At 29.2% G+C, this 26109-nt stretch overlaps 4 protein-coding genes across 13 annotated transcripts; all 4 read left to right on the top strand.

Annotated features, from left to right (window-relative positions):
- The first annotated feature begins 2055 nt into the window (after positions 1-2055).
- Positions 2056-3776, top strand: LOC101509714 (probable aspartic proteinase GIP2). The gene has a single exon (XM_004495161.4). The coding sequence runs from the start codon at positions 2131-2133 to the stop codon at positions 3439-3441; it is 1311 nt and encodes a 436-aa protein (XP_004495218.1). The 5' UTR covers positions 2056-2130; the 3' UTR covers positions 3442-3776.
- Positions 3777-10793: 7017 nt separating this feature from the next.
- LOC101510034 (probable aspartic proteinase GIP2) lies at positions 10794-12528 on the top strand. Its single transcript, XM_004495162.4, has one exon. The coding sequence runs from the start codon at positions 10870-10872 to the stop codon at positions 12190-12192; it is 1323 nt and encodes a 440-aa protein (XP_004495219.1). The 5' UTR covers positions 10794-10869; the 3' UTR covers positions 12193-12528.
- Positions 12529-15617: 3089 nt separating this feature from the next.
- Positions 15618-18577, top strand: LOC101509392 (small nuclear ribonucleoprotein SmD1b). Its single transcript, XM_004495160.4, has 4 exons — positions 15618-15776; positions 15875-15951; positions 17948-18139; positions 18233-18577. Exons 1-4 carry the CDS (start codon positions 15763-15765, stop codon positions 18292-18294), a joined length of 345 nt encoding a protein of 114 aa, XP_004495217.1. The 5' UTR covers positions 15618-15762; the 3' UTR covers positions 18295-18577.
- Positions 18578-21196: 2619 nt separating this feature from the next.
- On the top strand, positions 21197-24218 carry LOC101507801 (F-box protein At2g27310-like). 10 transcript variants are annotated; one of them, XM_027333858.2, is made up of 3 exons: positions 21197-21496; positions 21727-21799; positions 22984-24218. In XM_027333858.2, exon 3 carries the CDS (start codon positions 22994-22996, stop codon positions 24113-24115), a length of 1122 nt encoding a protein of 373 aa, XP_027189659.1. In that variant the 5' UTR covers positions 21197-21496; positions 21727-21799; positions 22984-22993; the 3' UTR covers positions 24116-24218. The 10 variants fall into 10 exon arrangements, with proteins under 10 accessions (XP_027189659.1, XP_012569808.1, XP_073223930.1 ...); XM_012714354.3 differs by having other exon boundaries at positions 22980-24218; XM_073367829.1 differs by having other exon boundaries at positions 21727-21844; positions 22980-24218.
- The last annotated feature ends 1891 nt before the right edge of the window (positions 24219-26109 follow it).

Raw genomic sequence — 26109 nt, 5'->3', positions numbered from 1 at the left:
ACTTGTCAAAATATATAAAATAAATGAAGCAGCCGCAGAATATAAACTTCTTTATGATAAAGATGAAGGTGATATGCTATTATACAGGAAATAAATTATTTGTGAAGTGATTCAATTTTCATACACGATATTCTCATAAAATTGAAGTGCTTTATCTTAATAGTTTATTTATAGAAAGAAAAAAAAAAGGTAATATAAAGACAAGAGATGTCTCAAAGTCAATTTCGAAAATCCATTTGAATTACTCATACATCCTTTCTAATTTCTATTTCTAGATAAATCTTGTTAATCAGAGTACAACTTTGAAACTCCGTGTTTCAGTCGGATTTTGCAGTAACTAAGGTTTTCATTTTTTCTTTTAGTTGCTTAATTATAGGTTATTTATTTTTATTAATTACATAATTGATTTTCATATTTTAATAATTATTTTAGTATCGTTCTCATATTTCTGAATTAAAAAATAATAATTTAATATATTTTAAATAATGTTTGATATGATTTTATAATATGAAATAATTTAGATGCATAAATTATTCATATATTATTAATTAAATTATAAATATAAAAAATTTATTAAGTTAAAAATTAAACTTTTAAAGAGTTTTATTGTAATTTAATTGAAGTTAATTATTTGACATAATCGTATATTAAAATACACTATAGTATCAATTTTTAGTTATAAAATTAAAGTGATTAATAAAAACTGTACAATTTTAGAATAGATGATCAATTTCATTAATTGGTAAACATAAAATTATTAAAACTGTAATTATACATTTTTATAATATAAGTTGGTGTACTTTTTTTTTTATATTGGCAGAATGATAATATACAATTGTGGTATGTCGAATTCGTAACCGTAACATAAAATATATCAAAACAATTAAAATAAACGTTACTAACTATGGGTTAGTGTATTCTATACAGTACAAGAATTGCAATCAATCATATAGTAGAAAGCACTTCACCCCTACGAATACATATTCTCCAATTTCCATCGCTGGTGTATGTGTGGTATGAACAACATTAGATACATAGATTATTTACGGCAAAAAAATTTTATAAGTTATTCGTCAAAAACAGCTAACAAAATTATTATTTTATATAATTAATAATGAATATGACACGTCACAAATTATATATTAAAATGGATTATGAATAAATTTTTCAAAACTTATTAATTAGTGAGACTAGAATTTTGGATTTAAAATTGAAAAACTAAAATGTTATTAATTTGAGTTAATTAAAATAAAGAGAAAAATACATTTAAGTCATTAATTTATAAGTTAAATGAAAGTATAAAAAATCTGTAAGAAAAAAAAGAAAGATGATTATTCATTTGCACCAAAATAATTGTTTTATTTAATTATTTTACACAAATAAAAAAATAATAAATAAAAGAAAGAAAGAATAACAATTTTACAAAATTGTATAGTCATTGATGTTTAAAGTTGATGGTAATACTCTTACAAATTCAGAAAAAACAGATTTTGAAGGTTTAACGCCTAACTATGATAAAGTTTTTTAATTTGACTTTTATAAAAGTGTGGGATGATTTAATATTTTTGACGTAGAAATTTATTCACTCTTAATAAAAATATTCAGTTGTGTTGATAAGTTGGACATAAAAAAATCTTGTGTTGGTCTAACTCAGTTCATGTGATTTAACTAATGGCTCCTCTATTATTTTACTATGCAATTTTATTTGAGATCATGAAATATTTCATACTGATTCCTGTACACCTCATTCTTTAGAAAAAGAATGCATATGTTATATAAAATAAGAGTCAGCTTTGATTCTCTTATTTTAATTCGAGAGTCCCATTCTACTTCTACATATGAATATTGCGGTACAGGAGTATATTAAGTGTTTAAGTTTGACCAAGAATCGAATGTGATTTCCATTTTCCAGAGTATGCAACAGCCTGTAGTGGTGTTAATAAAAAGAAACGTGGCAATCATATTTGACAAATGTTGTTAACACCTCTATCTATTTATCTTTGACTTCGCCAATTTCTTAATAAAACAAATCAAAAGCGGCAACTCCTCCCATATCCAATTCCATGCATAAATATACATCCTTGCCTCTCCAATTCACTATTTACTTTCCATATAACACTATCTCAAACCATGTCTAGTTCCAATTTTCAACTTCAACACCTCATTACCCTCCTTTTATTTTTCTTCATTTCATCCACATTCTCTCAACAATCTTTCAGACCAAAAGCACTTGTCCTCCCAGTCACAAAAGATACATCAACAACAAACCAATACATAGCACAAATCAACCAAAGAACCCCACTCGTCCCACTAAATCTCGTCGTTGATCTCGGCGGCCAATTCCTCTGGCTAGATTGCGAACAACACTATACTTCCTCCACATACCGCCCTGCACGCTGCCGCTCCGCCCAATGCTCCCTCGCCAAATCCACCGCCTGCGGTGATTGCTTCTCATCCCCCAAACCAGGTTGCAACAACAACACCTGCAGTATCTTTCCCGATAACACCGTCACCCATACTGCCACCAGCGGCGAACTCGCTGAAGACGTTTTATCAATTCAATCCACCAACGGCTTCAATCCAACACAAAACGTTGCCGTTTCACGTTTCCTATTTTCGTGCGCGCCGACTTCATTATTAGAAGGACTCGCAAGTGGTGCTTCTGGTATGGCCGGTCTCGGTAGAACCAAAATCGCTTTTCCATCTCAATTAGCTTCTGCTTTTAGCTTCGACAGGAAATTTGCTATTTGCTTTTCGTCTTCAGACGGCGTCGTTTTATTCGGTGACGGTCCTTACGGTTTTCTCCCAAATGTCGTATATGATTCCGAATCGTTAACTTACACGCCGCTTTTAATTAATCCAGTCAGCACGGCTTCGGCTTTCACTCAAGGTGAGCCGTCAGCCGAATATTTCATCGGCGTGAAAAAAATAAAAATAGATGATAAAGTGGTTTCGCTTAACACAAGTTTGTTATCTATAAACAGTAACGGTATTGGTGGAACGAAAATTAGTACCGTGGATCCTTACACGGTTCTAGAAGCTTCTATTTATAAAGCGGTTACAGATGGTTTTGTTAAAGCGTCGGTTGCTAGAAACCTAACGAGGGTGGATTCCTTTCATCCTTTTGAATTTTGTTATACTAATTTGGGTGGGACGCGATTGGGTGCGGCCGTGCCTACAATTGAGCTCGTTTTGCAAAATGAAAATGTGGTTTGGAGTATATTTGGTGCGAATTCGATGGTGAATATAAATGATGAGGTTTCGTGTCTTGGGTTTGTGAATGGTGGTGAGAATGTGAGGACTTCGATTGTGATTGGAGGGTATCAGTTGGATAATAATCTTTTGCAATTTGATTTGGCTGCATCTAGATTGGGATTTAGCTCTACGCTATTTGGACGCCAAACTGGATGTTATAATTTCAACTTTACATCCGCAACTTAAATTCGCAGTTTTGGCACGCTTGGAAGTTTGAATAATTAGTGTTGCCTTCGTTTATAATAAATGGCTTTGAAATTCATGTCTTCTTCACAAATCACAAGGAGTATAGTTTGATGTAAACTAGAGTATGCTATTCGTACGTGTATATATACTTTTTCCCCTTCTGATTATATGATTATGCAACACTGGTTGTATGTATCAAAGGTTGAATAATTTGTTCAAGACGTAAACAAGTAATATTTATATTTACTGGTTTAAATGCGGATGTATTTGATTTATGTGTATTAAATCTTTGATTTTTTATATTTATGAAAATAAGTAATATTTTTTGGTTTAAATGGTAGACGCAATCACGGCGCAGCATAGACGGTGGTGAGTGGTGACGGATTGATGTGTTTGTGGGTTGAAATGTGAAAAAAAACACTTTTATATTTTTATATTTTATCAAAATAATAAATATAATCATTATTAATCAACAAAGATAAATACAATAACAAACTCGTCACTAATATAAAAAAGTTTATCGTTGATATTAAACAATCTCAAAAAAATTATTACAATTTATTTACTGTGACAATATGCTAATAACTAAAAAATTATAAAATTTAATAAGTATATTATAATTCACGGTAAGAATTTAACTCTATATTATGAATATGAGATTGTATATTATCACTTTTGTAATGTATTGACGCACTAGTTAATGTTATAAGGTTCGGTTTTCTTTATCCATATGCATAAAACTCATTTTTATTAGCTTTTAATTTGGATTGATGTTTTTAATTGGATTTGGTAAATTATGGGTTATTTTGAGTCTTTAAATTTAGTAGAGTTAGTAAAAAAACCTAAATGATAAAAAAAAAAAAAAAAAAAAATCAAACAATAGCAATTTTTTAATCTACTCCACGAACCAACCTGCTCTATCTCATTTCACCTCATTTTTTTAACATCTTATATAAATTCAGTTAATTTAAATAGATTAGTTTAAATATTCAGATGAATACGTCTAAAATAACAAGTAAAATGGGTTGGACAATAAATTAAATTTGCTATTTTTGATACAATTTTTTTATATAATATTATTAATTATTTACTATCTCATTTTAAATATTTATGTCTTTACAATAAATAATTAAAAATATTATTAATAAAAAACAATTAATTGATAATTAAAATAAGACAACTAAAAAGAAACGAATGAAAGAATATAATATATTTATTTATTTATAAAAGGATAAGATAAAGATAAAAGATAAAGTCAACAAGAAAACCAATTTGGTGTACACATAATCTCTTTCTAGATTATAGTTCTAGAAAAAATCTTGTTAGTTAGAGTTACTCTGTATGAATTTGTTCTGCCTCTTGCAAGTCTTAAAATTAGAATTTGTTTGACTAATTTTTGGAAAAATAATATAACAATCAAAATTGAGTTGGTCTTATGACGAGGCATCGCTAATAATATATAAATATTTAAAAAAATCAAAAAGTAACACATAGCTACTAATAATGTGTTGTAGTACACATTTAACAAGGAAAAAAGGACAAAGTTTAAAACCTTTTATTAAACAAAGATATTTTGTTCGCAAATAAGCGATAGAGTTATTTTGTTCGCAAATAATTATGTTTTATTGTCTTTAGTACCTGTTAAATACAACAAATAGTATCAAAATATATACCATTAACACAACTAAATTTTTATCGCTCCTCTCCTAATAAAAAAGATGATTTTTAAAAAATATTTAGCTTAATTGCACTTTTGGTCTCCCTATTATAGGTGAAATTTGAAAGTAGTCTCCCCATTTTGTTTCTCCCCAGTTTTAGTCCCCCAAAACAGAATTTGAGTTCAAATCATGATGAGTTGTCATTTTTTTATTGACGTGTCAATAAAAAGCTGACGTGACAGACGCATACATGGAATAAACTTATTATTATATTATTTCTGATTAAAAAATATAATTTATATTTTTAAAAATCATTATTATAATTGTTAAAAATCATTATTACAAATAAAATTTATTTGTTAAAATTAAATTAAAAGAAAAAACACTTAAAATCAAAAATCCTAAACAAGATTGATTTATTTTATGTAATGTTATTATATTTAAAATTTCAAAAATAAGATTGATTTATAAAACATAATCTAAAATAGATTTTTTTCCCTAAACTGAACCCTAATATGAGAAATCAAAATCCGCCCTCCCAAATCAAACTCCATCCTTCATCATCACCATCACCCATCATCACCTTCGCACAACTCATCATCATCATCATCATCATCACTCCAGTCAACCTTCTCATCATCATCACCATCATAGTTGATACCTCCCCCATTATCAAACCCCATCCTTTATCATCATCATCATCATCGCTCTAGTCAATCTTCAAACAATAGATCTAGGTTTTTGGTTTGTTCGCTTTTTCCCTTCTTAAACCTTGTCTTGTTCTTGGTGTGTCCATTTTGTCCCTTTTTTTCCTTCTTTTCTAGATAAATCTTGGTGTGATGAGTTTAAGATGGGTTGGTTAGTTCAGAAACCAAGTTGGTTTATTTTCTTCAACTTCAGATCGTGAGCAAAATAACAATGAAGTGATCAGAAGCTTAAAACCACAAATCTGAATTCTCTCAATTTTTTGGATTTATGTTCCTCAAACCAAAAATTTATTGGTTTATGTTCTACAAAAATTTTTGGATTTCTTGTTCTTCTCTTTTCTTCCTCAAACAAATTTAGGTTCAATAACCACATAATCAAAATCAAAACTTGAATATTGTTTTGACATAAAAATGGAGGTGGGTAGCGGAACGGAAAACATTAGTGATTAGTAGTACCAAGCAGTGAAGCCATCGATGATGGAGAGGTTAAAGTGGGTATCAAACCAAGTGCCCTTCACGAATATTGCTTCTTCACTGATCTGTAACTTCAAGCATGTGTGCCTCTTCTTCTCCACCATTAATCACAATCCAGAGAACAAGGAACAAACAACTATGCCAATTTGAAACTCAAATATTTAGGGTTCATGAGTGAATCCTTTTGATTTTGATTTGTTTAGGATTTTTTATTTTAGGTGTTTTTTCTTTTAATTTAATTTTAACAAATAAATTTTATTTGTAATAATGATTTTTAACAATTATAATAATGATTTTAAAAAATATAAATTATATTTTTTAATCAGAAATAATATAATAATAAGTTTATTCCACGTATGCGTCTGCCACGTCAGCTTTTTTATTGACACGTCATTAAAAAATGACAACTCATCATGATTTGGACTCAAATTCTGTTTGGGGGACTAAAACTGGGGACAAACAAAATGGGGGGACTACTTTCAATTTTCACCTATAATAGGGGGACCAAAAGTGCAATTAAGCCAAAATATTTTATAATATAATTTATTTCTTATTCTACTCTAGATAATAAATATGAAGTGAGATTATATTTAATTGTTTTTTAATAGTGAAATTAGTAGTAGTAATAATAACTACAATATAAAATGATTTATCATTCATAAAACAATTTGAAACGGAATAATTAATCCAAACATTGTCTTTCCTTCTACCATATCCCTATTTTATTTTAAAAAGTGTTAATAACACACTTTCAAAAGCATAATTTTTAACATATATTTTTAATTGATGAAAATTCACACTATATAAATTTTGATATTTTAACATTTTAATTAATAAAGAAATTAAAACGTATGCGTGTTATTAACATTATTGTGTTTTGGAGATTGGGACGAATTGATGGACTAACCTGGTAGACCCCTCTTTAGAGTACAACTTTGTAACTCCATGTTTCTGTCGGATTTTGCCATAATTGGAATTTTTCAATTTTTTTTTAATACTATATCGACCAGTGTATTTTTAATTTTTATACGGCACAATAATTGCAATCATATACTGCATTCCATCTAACTTATAATATTTTTTATTGAGTCTTTTTGGTTTTATTTATAGAAAATAGCTGTGATTTTTAAGATATATCAATTATTTAAATAATTTTTATTCGCATATAATATTTATTTTTTAAATATTAGTTGATGTACTTGATGTCTCACATCTTTTTTATAAGAGATATATTTATTTTATATATGTTTATAAAAAATATTCAAAATTTGATCATACTAATAAATAAATGTATTAGTATTGATATTTTTCCATGATTGATATCAGATGGAGTAATAGAAAACACCTCACAACTCCAATAAATACGGATACTCATAAATACACTACTAGTGTATGTGTACGGTGTCGTATGAACTACATTATATAAGACTTTTATATCTAAAAATATTATAAATTGTTAGTTAAAAATGATCAATTATTGAATCTTATTATTTAATATCATTACTAAATGAGAATGTTTACGCTACATTTAAAAGTTGAAGTGTTTTATTCATTAATCTCTAAACTAATAAATTAATAATCATTTTCATGAATCAAACAACTATTGGTCAATTTTTATATTTTAAAAGATATCATCTAATAAAAAAAGTATTATTTCATGGTTTATTAATATTATACTAATTTTTTATTTTTTTATCGAAATCCTTTTGTGATATTAAGTATTATGACTAATAAAAAAGTTTAAAAAAAAATAATTTTCTTTCACCAACACTTTTGATAATTATTATTTAGTTATTATAATTTTTTAAATGATAAAAACTAGTTTGTTTTTAAATCAAACTCATTTAACTATTAAGTTAAAGATCAAATGTATTGGTAAATGTCGAATTAATGCATCTATTATAGAATTTCTCTTAATAATTATGGCATGTCAAATAGATAAGTATAAAAGAGGGTTATGTCATGAAGAAAAATTACTAAACTTATAAAATAGTGAGATTAAAATCTTGAATTTATAAATGTATGACTAATATCTTGCTTTTTATGGTTTTTGGTTTTATATTATAAAATATTAGAAATCGAAAATCAGTTTTAATTTTTGGTTTTTGGTTTTTAATTTTTGAAATAGAAAAATATTGGTATATAGCACTAATTAAAATGAAAATTAATAAAAAATATAATTATTTTAAAATAATTTAAATATTATAAAATTATAATTTAACTATAATAATTTTAATAATAGCGGCGATCATTCGTCGAAGTTGGCTTAGTGTTTGAAAGAGATGGTCGACAGTTGGAGGTGGTGGTCATTGGTTGTTGAAAGTAGATGATAGATGGTTGTGGCGATGGTGAAAGAAGACAGTGGTTGGTGGTTGTTAGAAGTAGGTGGTTGGTGATAATGATCAGAAGTGGTTGGTTTGTGGAGGTTGTCGGCGATTTGCATATGTAGGTTTTGAGTGATGATGTTAGTTGCGGAGGTGAGTGGTTGACAACGGTGGTTAGCGATGGTGATCGACGACCGAAGACGGTGGGTGGTGACGATAGTAGTCAATGATTGGAGAAGTGATGTCGACGTCTAGTGATTGGTCACATTTTAATTTTAAAAGACAAACAAGATTATAAAACTATATTCTTTTTTAGTTTAAGAGAAAATATGTTCTTAAATAACGTAAAAATTATTTCAATCCGATTTTACTCAAACAAATTTAATTTTAAAAATGGCTAAAAAAACAAAAAAAAAACTAAACTCACAGCTACTCAAATGAACTCTCAAATTTGTTTTAGTTAAATTAAAAGTAAAAATGTATTTAATGGATTAATTTATAAGTTAGCTGATAATATACAAAATTGGAAAGGAAATAAGTTGAGAATATGAAAAGATAAGAAATATATAAAACAATTATTTAATTCATTCTAAAATAACTATTGCATTTAAATATTTTATACAAATTAAAAAAATAAAATTTTATTTATTTAACTATATAGTTTTTAAAGAAATGAGGTCTTGATAATCTAAAATTCGATTGAAACATAAGTAAAATATAACTAAAAATTGACCTAAACAAAATTCAAATTTAAATTATTTCAATCACTTGAGTTCAATTACTTAATTAAAAAATATAATAAATAAAAAATAATTATAATACTGTAAAACTATCTTTATTAATAATTGTTATATTTTAATTATTATTATAAATATAAAATGAGATAGTAATAATAACTTAAGGATTTTAATTAAAAAATCATAAATTATTATGGTGTTCACAACATTAAATAAAGGGTAGGATTGGAAAAAATTGAAATGTAACTGTTGTTGAGTTGAATTTCTTTTATATCTATTTTTATTTAGAACTTTATATTATATTTTAAATTGAAATTTATATATTAAAATATTTTATTTTTATTAGTTAAGTTGCAAGATGGGGATGCTACCAATAAAACATTTTTTTCTTTCTCCAAGGTTGCATTACGAAATGCGAACATCTATTATTTTAATTTTTTATAATAAATATTTAATTATTAATTTCATAAATATAAAAATAATAAAAATAATTAAAAAAACAAATTATATTAATAAAGTTAAATAAAATATATTTAATTAACAAAATATAAATTAATACAATTAAGTAGATATATTAAATTAAATAATATTATTTTAACAACTCTTTCGTATTATTGTAAATGATATTTCATAAAAAGGAGAAATAAGATACATATGTTAAAGTAACATAATACTTTGTTTTGGCACCATATTATTTTTGATATATGCATTTTTTTTATTTAAATATATTTTGTTTGATTTTGATAATATAAGTAATTAATTATTTTGTTATTTATTAAATGATTAATAATTTGTTTGAGATGCGAAATCTTACAAAAGAAAACAAAAGTTGCTTGTAAACTTAGCTGCCTTGCGACTCTAAAAGATAAAATAAAAGACATTTTGATGTATAATTTTAAGGTATAATGAATAGAGAACAAGAAACTAAAATATAACAAGTTATTGTGTACAAAGAATATAATAATAGGTTGTTTGATTATATTTTACTTTTTAATTTTTGAAAATTATTTTAGAAATAAATTTTAAAAAATTGTTTTTAAAAAGAAAACTAAAAAAAAATTATCTAGAAATTCCAATTTTTAAAACAGTTTTTTATTAGAGAGTTAAAAAAATTGAAAAATAAAACACAATTTATCTCTTTTGCTTTTTTAGTTTAAAAAATATAATATTAAAAATAATTTTACAAAATAATTTTTTAAAACAAATAATTAAAACAAATTTTTTAGTTTTTAAAATAGTATAATTTTTAAAATCTGAATCAAACGAGCCATCAAGACTTGTTTGACCGAGAAAATAACGTGACGCCACTCGCGATCATATATGCAACATTCTGTAGTTGTGTTAAGATAGAAAGAAAGGTGGCAATCAAAATTGACAGTGTTAATAACATCTCTAGTTGTCTTTGACTTAAGCTCCAAATTCACGAGTGAATCAAAAGTGGCAACTCCTCCCATATCCATTTCCATGCATAAATACACCTCCCTCTGCACCATCCTCTCCAACTCAATATCAACACTTATCTCAAACCATGTCTAATTCCATTTTTCAATACCTTCTCCTACTGTTCTTCATTGCACCCACTTTTTCTCAACAATCTTTCAGACCAAAAGCACTTGTCCTCCCAGTCACAAAAGATACCTTAACAACAAACCAATACATAGCACAAATCAACCAAAGAACCCCACTCGTCCCACTAAATCTCGTCGTTGATCTCGGCGGCCAATTCCTCTGGCTAGATTGCGAACAACACTATACTTCCTCCACATACCGCCCTGCACGCTGCCGCTCCGCCCAATGCTCCCTCGCCAAATCCACCGCCTGCGGTGATTGCTTCTCATCCCCTAAACCCGGTTGTAACAACAACACCTGCGGTCTCTTTCCCGATAACACCGTTACCCATACCGCCACCAGCGGCGAACTCGCAGAAGACGTTTTATCAGTCCAATCCACCAACGGCTTCAATCCAACTCAAAACGTCGCCGTTTCTCGTTTTCTATTTTCGTGTGCACCGACTTCTTTATTACAAGGACTCGCTAGTGGTGCTTCTGGTATGGCTGGTCTCGGCAGAACTAAAATCGCTTTTCCATCTCAATTAGCTTCTGCTTTTAGCTTCGACAGAAAATTCGCTATTTGTTTTTCGTCTTCAGACGGCGTCGTTTTATTCGGTGACGGTCCTTACGGTTTTCTCGCAAATAACAGATCTCTCCCAAACGTGGTTTATGATTCCGAGTCGCTAACTTACACGCCGCTTTTAATTAATCCAGTCAGCACGGCTTCGGCTTTCACTCAAGGTGAGCCGTCAGCCGAGTATTTCATCGGCGTGAAAAAAATAAAAATAGATAAAAAAGTGGTTGCGCTTAACACGAGTTTGTTAACGATAAACAGTAACGGTTTTGGTGGAACGAAACTGAGTACGGTGAATCCTTACACGGTTCTAGAAAGTTCTATTTACAAAGCGGTTACGGACGCTTTTGTTAAAGCGTCGGTTGCTAGAAACATAACGAGGACGGATTCGTTTGAGCCATTTGAATTCTGTTACAGTTTTGATAATTTGAGTGGGACGCGATTGGGTGCGGCCGTGCCTACTATTGAGCTCGTTTTGCAAAATGAAAATGTGGTTTGGAGTATATTTGGTGCGAATTCGATGGTGAATATAAATGACGATGTTTTGTGTCTCGGGTTTATGAATGGTGGTGAGAATGTGAGGACTTCGATTGTGATTGGAGGGTATCAGTTGGATAATAATCTTTTGCAATTTGATTTGGCTGCATCTAGATTGGGATTTAGTGGATCAGTCTTTGCTCGACAAACTGATTGTTTTAGATTCAACTCTACAACATCCATCGCTTAGATCTACTTGCATCTGTCTTTTGCCAAATCCTAAGTTTTGGCCTTATTAGTCATTACAGAATCGTCACGCTTTGAAGTTTGAATAAATGGCCTTATTGGTGTGTTGCCTTTCGTTCATTATATAGATGATTGGCTTTGAAATTCATGCATGTATGGCTTGGCAAGGAGTAGTGTGATGTAAACTAGATTCTACTGGTATTATACACTTTCCCTTTTTATTGTATGCACCTGGTTTTATGTATCTAAGATTGAATAATTTTGTCTAAGAGACATAAACAAACACTGTATTTAATCTTTCATTGATTTCCAGTGTATGAAACCTTATCCCTTCATGTTAGGCTGTATGCTCATCCTTCTGCATCATTATTTTTTTTCGTAATAGTAAACTTACTTCATTTGAATGATAGTACATAGATTTATAGTCTAGATACATGTTTAGAATATTAAAAAAAAAAGAAGAGAGAGATTAAGTTAATAAAAATATGATTTATCTATTTGTATGAACTAAATTTAAGATGAGATAATGATATCTCAATTTAAAATATAAAATATTTTAAAATGCGTTAATTTAACCCTTATAAATAGATTTATGTTTATTTCAAATGACTCTTATGGAACTCAAACATACAACATACATAATAGCACAATTGCGACCAATAAACAAGTGCTTGAAGACCTAGGCCAACAATTGCAACCAATAAGAGCAATTTGCTTTAGTCCTTGGTTGGCACGTGGAATTGTCCTAAGGGCATGATGCAATGCTTCAATTATGTCTCCAAGGTCACATAAGTCTGACCCCATTAAAATATTGTATCATACTAAATTATTCAAACTCATATATCTTACATATCCGATGTTTTTACAAAATGAAATTGAATCTCCTACATTCAACTTATTCTCATCCATATCATAGTCATATCAATACCCACTCCTACATTCAACTTATTCTCACCCATATCATAATCATATGAATACCCACTCATTAGTGGTGTATCTTCAATCAGAGTCATATTGTATTCTTGAAAAAAATCACAACACGTTGAGTAGGAGCTAACCAAACCATCATTTTAGAAATAGCGAAGAAACATCGTAATATTTTTTTTGTAAATTTTAACATTATTCTTATCATAAGTGAATCGCTATTACAATGGAGTACTCAGATGATAGTTTGACAACAGTTAGTTATTTCACATATAGATATACATATCACGTGCATTAGAGGTGTTCACAACTACTTGTCAATATGCAAATTCAATCTAATCTAGGTCCAACCTTAATCAACACATTTAAACTGAAAGATGTTTGATTCGGATAGAAAATTTGATATTTTGAACCAACAACTCAACTCATTGACTTAAGTGATATTTTCTTCTCATTGTTTTTCTATTATTATCTTATTGTGGATATAATTAAGTTGTTAGACCACTAACATGACATATTTTGTCTTTTTATATTTGCACTATTGACATATAATTGTTGTCAATTTTAGTTGATTTAGGTGTTTTGTTGTGATTTTGCATATATTTTAACTATTGAATAATGCAATAGAAATGTATGATTTTTGAGATGTTAAATTCTTGAGAGTATTTTTATTGAAGTGCAATTTTTAAAAATGAATAAATAATTATTTTTCATCTAGATGACACACAAAGTCAATTCATTGTGAACGAGTCGGTCGGATTCGGATTTGATGTACAAATTGTGGGTTGAAAATTTAGAGATAAGGTGGAGAGAAAATTTAGAGATAAGGTAGAGAAAAAATTTAGAGATAAGGAAGAAATAAAAAATGAGAGGATGAGTGATATTTATAAGAGAACATTTGACCTTTGTGGCAGCTTGAATAGGGATGACAATTATACCCATACCCAGTGGGCACCCGCAAAAAAACCCACAATGGGTAGGATAAAAACCCGCATAATGGGTATGAGCATGGAGATGGGTAATTACCCGCAAAATTAAGTGGGTATGGGTGCGGGGACGGGTACTATAGTACCCGCCCCGCACCCGCACTTATATAAATATATTATTTATTATATTAGTGTTTAGTTTAATTAATTATTTTCTTTTATGTTTTAACATCTATTAATATCATTGGACCATTACAATATTTATAATTGAAACATAAACGTTTGCAAATTTTTTTAGAATCTGAATATGATAAATATGTAAATAATTGTGATTTTATAACTAATAGTTATATCTTATTAATCATAACTTTATAATTATACTTGCAACTTTGTATCAAGTATCTCAGATAATATTGTCGTATGACTTGCAACTTCACAAAATATTATTATGGATATTTAAATATGCATTGTAACCAGTGTTCATTTGAAATGTTTTGAGTTAGAAAATATTTTGGTTTATAATATTTTATGATTGAATTTAAGATATTTGAATAATTTTTAAATTTTAATCACAATAATATCATTTATTTATCGATTTTTTTAGTTAAAGTGTGGGTAACGGGTATGGGTACGGGCACTTAAGTACCCAGATGGTAAGGGTACGAGTATTAAAGTTGATACCCAAGAGGGTATGGGTATGAGTATTTTTTTAAATCACGGGTATGAGGACGGGTACTATAGTACCCTACCCAAACCCTACCCATTGCCATCCCTAAGCTTGAACAGTAAAAAAACGAATGCATTTGTGGTGGTCTAAGCAGTCACAAATGACTTCCTTTGTGGCGTCCTTTACCTTCATAAAAGTGTGATTTTGTGGATGATAAAACACTCGCAACGGAAAAAAAATTTAGCAGGATTTTGTGGCGGCCTTAGCCATCACAATGCTCCAACGTTGTAATTTTGTGAGGAGTTAGATCGCCACAAAATTCAGCCGAAATTTAAATCCATTGTGAGAGTTTTTTCAGCCACAAATAACAACCAAAATTTTAGTATGTGAGTGTTTTTTAGGTCAGTGATTTGTGAGAGTTTTTTTCGATTACAAAATATTTTTTAAATTGACTACAAAATGAATGTTTTCTTGTAATGGATTCAATACATATATTTTTACTACTAGACTACAATATTATAATTAGTGAAGTTAGTGATATTCATCACACTAATTTAAATATATAACTTTGACTCCAAAATTAAAAGTGGTATCATGATAAATATTAATAAAATATATACGGATATTTTACCCTTATGTTACACTTATAACACCATCATAAAATTATTTTGATTTTGAAAAAAATGTTTTTCTTTTTCTCCGTTTATTTTTTAGAGTATTTTTTTTTATAATATTTATACTATACATTCACATACAACTATAATGTCCAAAATTTAAATTGGAAATAAAACATTTCATCTAAGATCCAAAATTCAAATTCAAAATAAAACATTTCATCTAAGAATTTTTGTTAGTGTATTCTATAGACCCCGGATACGTATTGGGTATTCACTTCCTTGCCACTTGCCAAGTGCTATTAAGAGGTAAACGTAAGAGAAATACCAAAACGGTGTCGTACGACAAGAGTCTAAAACCCCTTGTGCACAGTGCGACTAGCGGCTTTCTCTCTGTCCCGCTCCTCAGTGAAGTTCAAAGGTGGTGCTCATTTTCCGCCGCCATGAAGCTCGTTAGGTCTCTTTCCTTCATCAACTTATTATTTACACTCTCTCTTTCTCTCTTCTTGTTCAAATTTTCTGATCCTGAAAATGTTTGCCTTTAAACCGGAGCAGGTTTCTGATGAAATTGAACAACGAAACCGTATCAATCGAGCTCAAGAACGGTACAATTGTTCATGGCACCATTACAGGTTCCTACTAACCCTTCCTTCTTCCTTTTTCCACTCTTATTACACATCTATACTCTTCACGCCGTTAAACCCTAATAAGTTCTCTTTGCGCTCAAACATTTCTCATTTTTCAATAATAACTGTGTTTATCATAGTAATAACCTTTAGTCGCCGTAGAATTATATAATGTTCGCTTTATTGTTCCCGATTAACGCTTCTGGAATTTTAAAATCTTAAATTATTTTTGTTTGAAATAGGTTGCTTAGTTGAATATGGTTACCCATCATTTGCAAACTGATAGTTCAGTTGCTGATAGTAAAGATATATTTTAAGCTTTGTAGTTTACTGTTTGACACATTTTGTACTGCAATTAAGATATCACCCTTTGATAATTATGTAGTAGCAAGTCACAACACTTCAGATTGAAGCACAGATACGGACACAGACACACCGATAATAATTTGAGAAAATGAATTAATTTAATGTCACCAATGTGTCAGGGTTGTGTTGGTGTTGGATACCGGGCACACTTTTGATCAGAAGTTTCTGAGCTACCGAGGTGTTCGGTGACACATGTTGGGGTGCGAGACTGAAACACCGACACAACACCAACACATGTAGTTATATTCAATTGCTTCCATCTTCTCAATCTATTACCGGTGTCAATGACTCAGTATTGTTTATGGTGTCTGTGTATATATGTATGTCAGTGCTTCATATTTGTTGTTGTTGATGTTGATTCCTGGTATGTACACCTTTCTTTTGTGTAACAATGAATAGCTGGTTACCCTGTCATTTTCTTGGTGTTTTCCTTTTCCTAATTTAGTGCAGTCGTGGAGGTAATCACAATGTTTGAAGTATTCCTATTGTCTCTTTGCACCTAAACTTGCTACCATATGATAAGATTATATTTGTGGTTCTCTTCAACTTTCTGCTCAAATTTTTTGCTTGGTTTTCTTTCTGATAAATTTTTGTTTTCAATTGGAATGACGATAATAATGTTTAATGTAAAATAGAAGTTGAGACTTGGAACAGTCAGAAGGTGTTTGTTTACAATTACATTTTGGCAAGATACATATTAAATTCTGAAGTTTTAATTGATTCTTGTGTTGCAAGTGTATCTTCTTAAATGTTAGAGAACTAACCAGCCTTCTAGTCTATGGACAATTGGACCGAAGGAGTATGCTTAATAATCTTAAAATTTTGAATTTCAACACAGCATCACAATCATTTGGAAATGAAAAGTGCTATTTGTACTAAAGCATGTGCTATAAAAAGTGAAAGATACTTTTTAAAAGTTATTTTTTTCTTGAATAAATAGAAGTTCAAATAAAGCAAAACAAAATTATGATCGAACAATAATAATGGTTTATTGACATTTTCTTTGAAAATGTGTTTGCTTTTGCATTATCAATAATTTCATTTGTAAACCTATTATTTTATTTCTTTATGTTTATTGTATTCTGTTGTACTGTAATATGAAGATCCCCATATCAGCCAATGCATTTTACCTAATCTAAGCCAATTTTTTAGAAACACACCAATCTCATCTGCAGCTTCTAATTAAATCTCACACAGCCTGTACTGTGGAATTTTCTGTTCAGCAGCCTGGATTTAGTTTGATTTTGTTAGCTAAATAGAAAGTTCACAAATTATTTATTACATCTGTTATATTTGCTTGCGCTAAACTTTGCGATGTTTGAGACTCAGGTGTAACTAGCTTCATGAATTGTTAGTGAACAGTTGAACACAAGTAGTACCTTTTTTTACGGAGGCTATAAGAGTTTGATCCTGTATTACAATTTGGCATGTAGCTTGCTTATAATGCAAATATAATATTAATCATGCACCAGGAGTTTTCCTTGTTAGTCGTTAATAAAAACATATGGGTAGGTATTGCAATGCGTCTAAATAAATTGCTTGCCACTTGGTTTCTGAATCTTTTATTATTGGGATGAGATCATAAGTGTTTGGAAGCTTTAGTTTATATTGTTTCTGTCTTGTTGCTATGCTGCAGGTGTTGATATCAGTATGAACACACACTTGAAAACAGTCAAACTAACACTGAAGGGTAAAAACCCAGTGACTCTCGATCATCTCAGCGTGAGGGGTAACAACATTCGTTATTATATCCTTCCTGACAGCTTGAATCTTGAGACTTTGCTGGTTGAAGAGGCACCTAGGGTCAAGCCTAAGAAGCCAACTGCTGGTATTTTACATTATTTGACTTGCTGCAGTTTTTTATTCATGTTGGCTGCTATCTGGTTGTTTTTGGTTTTCAACATTTTAATTTTAATTTCAGGGAAGCCTTTGGGGCGTGGGCGTGGCCGAGGTCGTGGACGCGGTCGTGGCCGCGGTCGTTGAATTGCATATTCAGAATTTTTGTGCCATATGGTTATGTTGTAGGAAGAATTTCTGAGCGGTCTTGTGGAGACATCAAAGGAGTGTTCTTGCTGATTAGTTATGTTGGCTTTGCCTATATTTTCCATTTTTTTGAACAAGTACTTTCAAGTTCTTCTGTATAATTCCGTCCTGAGTTCTATAACTGATCGATATTACTTTTTTAACTCCTAAAAGATACCTAACGCCACTCAAGTCTCAACTAAAGTCTGCATATATGAGCTTCTCATATCTTGTCGAATTCTGAGATTTGGTCCCCTTTAAGGTTTTGGTTCCTCTCCAGTTTTTAAAGAGCTAGAATAGTTTGTTTTAGTTATTATTATAACTGATGGATCTTATAATCAATTAGGATGGGTTTTGTAAGATAAAAGTTGTAGGGCAAAACTATAGACACCTGCTAGGACTAGAAGAAGTGTTTTATTTATTTTTTATTAGTAAAATGTGTAGGAAAAAAAAATGTACCTTTGAAATAAACTTTCCGAGGACTTTAGTTTAGTAGCAAAAATTTAGTTATCTATAGTTTCCCCAAATTGTATCTTTCTGTCTCAACAGTAGAGGGTTCAAATTTGATTAGTGCCGAAAAATATCTAGAAGCAATTTATTTTCAACCCCATCCTTTTCAGCATTTATTGTTAATTAACAAATGTCATAGTTGAATTATAAATTCTTCAATTTTAAAGAGTGCTAATTTCTTAGAGAATGATTTAATAGTGGAAAGAATACACTTTGAAAGAAAGAGTCATTTATAGGTGGGCGTGCTGATCAGCAGAATTGATGTTATTCAACCCCTTGTTTAATGGTTAATGGTAGGTGGTGGTTGTGTGTTAATATTATATATCACTCATTTTTATGCCAGTTGCTTACCCTGATAATTGAGTTTCAACGCCCTCGGTTTCATTGCAATTTATCTTGTTATGTATTCTCATAAGTCTGCATCCAAAGGGCATTTCTATTATGCAATGTTACTTACTCGGTAATAACTTTTAAAAGAGAATTCTATTAAATAAATTTTAATTCAGACTGGTTGGTGTCAAAACTTTCGAGCTTAGCTTGTTATATTTAAATCAGTAGATCTTGAACTAGATCATGTTTGACTTGATTTCCTTCCTTAATTAAGTTAAACTTATTTCTCATTGTTTATTTTCTTTTTTATGCCTTAACAAGTTCCCATTTGCATTTTTTCTAATATTTTTATTAAATTATTTTTATTATTTATTAAAGTATTCAGCGTTATCATTCATTAATATACCACTTGTTAGCATTTCTCTAATATTTTTAGTAAATTATTTTTATTAATTATTAAAGTATTCACCATTATTATTCATTAATACAAAAAAATAGATGATGTAAGACCTGTCCAACTCTTATTAAAATTTAAAGTATATGTAAAATATTTTCTAAAAATAATAGATGTTCTTTTAATACTAATAACAATATTTTACTATAATTTTAATTAGATTTTACATTTTTGTTTGTTTTATGAGATACAGAATATTTTAATTAAATATGTTAATGATTGTTCTTTTATAATTGTGACACCTTTAACTTGTGGTACTACTTACATTTTTATTTCTTTAATTAATTATTTTTTAGAGTTCTAAAACCCTAGTTTTACTAGCTTTAGCCTTGGGTCGACTCTGAGATTATGCATGTAATATTAATTAAATGATATTATTAGAATATCATAAGGTGGTTTGAAGAGGAATATAGGGATTACTATTAGCATCAAAATGTCTCTATTTTATTTTATTTGTCAAGGCTTAAATATAATTTTGGTTCTTTATTTTTTACCTAATATTCGTTTTGGTCATTTATTTTTATTTTAGTCCTTTTGATCATTTAGTTTTTATAAGTGATCTATTTTAGTATTTGTTTCAATCACAACCAAAGTTATAACAACATCCGATGAGTCAAATCCCTTCTAACAAAATGTCAATATGTATCTAATATAATATTTTTTTGTTAAAACAATCATTTAAACCAATAGACTTGCACTTGAAAAATTATTTGTTTTGTAACATGTGTAAATTTTTTGAAACAAATAACATTTATTAAAATTTATGGTATTTTCACTCATTCTTATTAAGATTTTACAATTAGCTTTACAACTAATTCAATATTTAATCTTAATAGTTCATAACAATAAATATACAATTGTTTAAAAGAGTTATGATGAAAATGATTAAAATACACTAGTTATAAAATATAATGAATCAAAATAAAAAGAAAAAGATAAAAAACTAAAATAAATATTAAATAATAGATAAAAAAATTAAAATTATATTTAAATCATTTATCAAAATCTTGCTTTAAAATTTATTTTAGACGCCTCAACAAATCTTGAGTCGCCGGTACCTTTGCACAATGTTTTAAATTCTATTGTAACTTATTTTTATATTTTTAGTTATAGTTATAGTTTATTTCATAAAAAAATAATCATTTTAAAGAAAATCATTTCATAAAAAAAAAATCATTTCATAAAAGCAAACGAGAATAAAAAGCTAAAAAAACTAAAACTGTTTTGAATAAAAAATTATTTTCACTGATTTCTAAAGAAAATCATTAAAATAATAAACACAAATATTATTTTCTTTAAAATATTTTAAAAATGATATCAAAATTATTAAATACTAAAATCATTTTTTTATAACCGTACGGATCAATGGACACTGTGGACTAACTGGAAAAAATTATATGCTATTTTATATTAATTATTACACGAATTTTCACATACTTAAATTGGAATTCCGTCTTTGTAACAAAAAAAGATCGGTATTCCCTGGAATTTAAATAAAATAATATATCAAATTATTTGTCTGTTTCAGTGGATTGAGATAAATAGTCGATCCCGTGCAATGCACATACATTCATAAAAAAAAGTCTTGTGATAAAGAAGGTTATAGTCGTGGCAAAATTTGTGGGGTTGAGACCAGAAAAAGTTCAGAGAAACTGCCTCGTATTCTCGTCTTTCGAAGAACACGTTTCTTCCGAAAGTTCAAATAGATTGTGACCCTTAACCCGATCTTTATATATTATTGGGTTTTTTAGTTCCTCTCTTCTGGGTTTGCTTCAAAATCAGTTTTTTTTTTCTTCCTCTGCCCCATATGTTTCTGTTTCAGACAGCTTTCTCGTGTTGTTGATCATTAAACGGGTCTTGTATTTTAAGGTTAGTAACTACAACTAATAACTTTTTCTTTATCTCTTTTTTAATTTTTGAGTTGCTGAATTTGACTATATCTTTGTTCATTTCACATATATGTTTGTCATTTCTCAATTTTGTTTAGCTTTGTTGGTCAATTTGTGATGTTTCTGTAAAAGGATATTCTGCTGCTAGCATATAAAGGGTTGCAAGTTATCCATTTGAAGCTTTTTGTTGTTGTGTCTTTTACCCTCCAGTTCCGAGGGAAGGAGCTTGTAAATTCGGAGTTTGGTCGGGAAATAAGTTAAGTCTGATTGAGGATTGTTTCAGGTAGGACTCCAATTTGGATTCTTCCGAGTTCGTCTTTGACGGAAGGTTGTTAATCACTTGAGTCCAATCGTTTAGTTATTAATTTAAAGCTTACTTGAACTTAATATATGTTGAGCTATAAAAATATACTAATTTGATACTTTTTAAAAATGTACAACTTGATGAAATTGAAATAAGTGTTGAATTTTCTTTAATTCTAAGTGCTGAAATTGTACTAAACTATTAGAATTTAATGTAATATATTGGATATTTTGTAAATTAATTTTAGTGGTGTTCCTGATTGAATGTGCACAAGATGTATGAGGTTGAGTCGAATGTCTAAGTTCTCCTTTGAAATCTTTGTATCTGATACCTTGATTAGAATCTGCCATCAATTAAATGCTGTAAATGCATATACATGAACACGATATTGACGCAACTGCTTGCTGATCTTGCTCTTAAGATGTGATTTGAGTATCTTATATTGTTGAAACATTTAGCTTCTACAATCTATGTAGGATATTGAAATTTACTTAGACTACTTTTAAGATGCACAAGAACAGGTTCAAAAGTGACTCAAGAGGACTTCACTAGTCAATTATAGACACCTAGATAGCAAGTTCTTGATTTATTATTTTGATATATATTATTTGACATTGGTAATAGCAATATTTTGAGTTCTTTCTTTGTTACACTTTCATGTCATATGATGTATTACTCCTTTTACTAATCTTTGGTTTTGAAAAGCTGACATTTATTTTGAATTCAACCTTCTAGTTTGCAACTGATTTGTTTAGGGTACCAAAATTATGTGAATTTTTGTTGCTACTTCGTGAAGTTCAGCATATTCAATTATTCCCTCACAAAATGTCAGCATTCAATATTGTTATTGAAATTAAAAATGATTTATTTTTAGTTTTATATGATAATTTTAAGCTAGCATGTATGTTGTGTAGCTCATTTGCCTGTATATGGAACATTCTTGCTGGTAATGGTGATGTGTTCTCAGCAGAGATTACTTAGGAGATGGTTATAACTTATAATGGATTAAATCTATATCTGATTAAATATTTCTTATAAACTTCCTATTTTATTGAACCTCTAGTTTATAAGAATATTAGATTATCTTTAAAAGAAGTTTGTCACAATGTCATTTGTCATGCATCTATATATTTTTAATTTGAATTTTCTTTTTTGACAGTCAGGATTGTTGCTATGTCAATTGCACCAATTGATAGCATAGACTCATTGAGTAGCGATCTCTTCTATGACATATTACGACGACTCGATGGTCCTGCATTGGCTAGTTTAGCTTGTACATGTGCAGCTTTTTGTTCCATCTCAAAAGAAGAGAGTTTATGGGAAAATGTATGTTCATCTGTGTGGCCTTCAACCAATAGGGAGGATGTTAAAAGTTTAATATTCTCGATCGGCGGTTTCCGAAAATTCTATGCTGATTGTTTTCCTCTCATTGTAAACAAAGAGGTTGGAGAGTATCAGTGGAACAACCATCTTGAGTACCCTGATGATTGGACTGAAGCCGAATACTATGGCGATACAAATGAACTCGAAAGCATCACACCATCTGATTTTGTTTCCATTGTAGACATCAGGTTTAAGGGAAAACCAATCTGCTCTAAAGTTCAATGGGGGATTCCAAATGCAGACGGCTTCGATGGTTGGTTCTACAACTGTCCTTTTCGGATCGATCTCCTCGCTTACGCAGATAGAGACGATAACAATGACGGGGTGGTGACCCTTTCTGTATCGGACGGTCTTCCACCAATTACATCCATGGAAAGAGAAAGGAAAGACGGGAAACTATGGCATGAGCTGCGCGACGGTCTCCTTCTTAGTTGGATTTTAGTAAACAAGAAAATAAAGCAGTCTGCTAATCTTGCAAGCTGGAGTCCTCTCGACGGTCAAAGACATTGGCCAACCGATAAAGACTTTGTTATCCGATTCGGATCAGTTCTCCCTGCAAAGGACATTCTTTCTTCTCAAGTAGTGCAGTGTATTCTTGTCATGAAGTTTAGAGTTGTTCACATTGAAGAAGAAGGGTTCCAAACTAGTCTTAAATTAACAGAACTTAGCATGCAATTGAAAGACATGGAAGGTGCTCATGTTAATGGAAGGAACAGTTTGCATATTCTTAAAGAAGCACTTAGTTGCAGAAGGAGCAAAAATTATAGTGAAGTTCTTGAATCTTGTCATATGTATTCAAAAGTGCAAAATGAGTTGAAGGAGGAAAAGATGAGAAGTGAAAGTAGGTTGGATACACTTTGTATTATAACTGGCATTGCTGCTTTTATGACATTTTGGTACTATGTTTTGTGAATTTTATAATAAAGTAATTATTTTGGGATACCCCTTTTTTGTAAGTTAAAATTCCTAATAAAGTAATTAATTAATGAAAGTTTTACTGGATTGAGATATGAAATTGCAAATTTGTTTGACTGTTTACTCCATTTCTTAAAGAACTACAAAATATCAATTAATTTTGCACTTGTTAGTTGTTACATTGAAATTATTTTGCAAATGGTATATGTTTAAGAATTAATGTAGATCCTTACATTCAATAATTAAGGTTATATCATATCTTTAAATTTACAATTGTAAAGAAAATCAAGATACATCCATCCATCCTTTTTTTTTTGTGTCATGTAAGTTTTCAACTTTTCATGATATTCAAACACATAAGGATTATTGAATCCAATTTTCTTTTAGTTTAATTGATATGCACTATTATATTTTGTATATGCATCTAATTGCATTTTTCTACATAAATATTTGTAGTTATTTTATAACACATGATGAGATATATTTGGATATAAATGTAAAAAAATTACACTGAAAATATATTTTAATTAAAATCCATTTTCTTTTTATGGAAATGTGGGATTATCAGTTTTGGTTGGCAATTGCTTATGCTCTTTAATTATTTTCTTTGTATCATATGGAGAGTGTATGAACAACGGTGGATAATTATAACACATTAAATTTGATATTTGTGTGTAAAATATCGGTTAAATAAGTTATTTCATTTTCTAAAGTCTTAAGTGTGATACTAATGTAAAACAAAGTGTGATACTAACATTAATCAAATTTCAAAATGGTTATTAGAATTATAAACTTTTTATCACACTAGTCTTTCTATTTGATCAATGTAATATTTACAATTTTTTTTGAAGAGACTGATTTAAATGAAAATTTTGAATTGAAGTAATCCTTTTTAAATTTTTGTTAATTTTATTGTAGGAATTTTTTTCTTATCAATGCATTTTCTAGTTTAATTAGATGATTCACTCATTAAACATTTTTCCACGACTAACAGTTCTTTTAGGTAGTGGATTTGTTCCCATATGATTAACCTTTTACTCTTTGCGTTCCTTTTCAATTTTTTTTTTAATTTTTTTTTACTTTTTACATGTATCAAGATATTTAATAAATTTTATTACTTTTGATATTATTTTTCATTTTTTGTATAACATTTTTAATCATTATTATCTCATTTGCGTTCCTTTTCAATTGTTTTTTTTTTTACTTTTTACATTTATCAAGATATTTAATAAATTTTATTATTTTGATATTATTTTTTGTATAACATTTTTTATCATTATTATCTTATATATTTTTCTCTCTACAATAAAAAATAAAAAATATTATTAACAAATTAATAATTAATATTGCATTGAATTTTTATAAACGAAAAATAAATAAAAACATAGTTTTTCTACACATACCACAATTAAAAACGAATGGAGGGAGTAACTTGCAAACAGTTCCTTTAGTCATGTTTTGTTTAACTTAAATTTATAAAACTATAGTTTTAAAGCAAAAATCTCTTTGGATGAGTAGTTAATTTTTATTTTCAAAATAAGTTAATTTAACACTTGAAGTAAATAATCTGTCGACTTAATGTAAAGTTAGTTTACCCATTTTTCTCTATTTTGTCCACCCATTTTTCTCTATTTAAGTCGACAGATTATTTAACTCTTGAAGTTAATTTAACTCTGCAATTCTCTATTTTGTCCACCCATTTTTCTGAGTTGCTTGATACTAGTGGCCATGGACTAACCACAAAGACAATTTAAGCCCAAAATAAATATGCCTAAAATTAACGGAGATGGAAGTAAATGTTTCAAAGAGAATTGGGACCGTTTAATTAAGACATAGTATGGTAAACATTTAAAGTTCAATAAATCATATTCAGAAAGAATTAAAATAAATGCAAAACTTTAGCAAGATTAAATGTTCCCAACCACCTGATTGCGTCAGTGTACGAACTCTCTTGCTGCCTGCTGCAATGCATTCCTTAAACTCATAATACA

Source organism: Cicer arietinum, chromosome 4 (genome assembly GCF_000331145.2).
Source record: "Cicer arietinum cultivar CDC Frontier isolate Library 1 chromosome 4, Cicar.CDCFrontier_v2.0, whole genome shotgun sequence".
Classification (NCBI taxonomy): Eukaryota; Viridiplantae; Streptophyta; class Magnoliopsida; order Fabales; family Fabaceae; genus Cicer; species Cicer arietinum.
The sequence above is the reverse complement of the archived record's forward strand: the minus strand, read 5'-3'. Positions and strand labels throughout refer to the sequence as shown.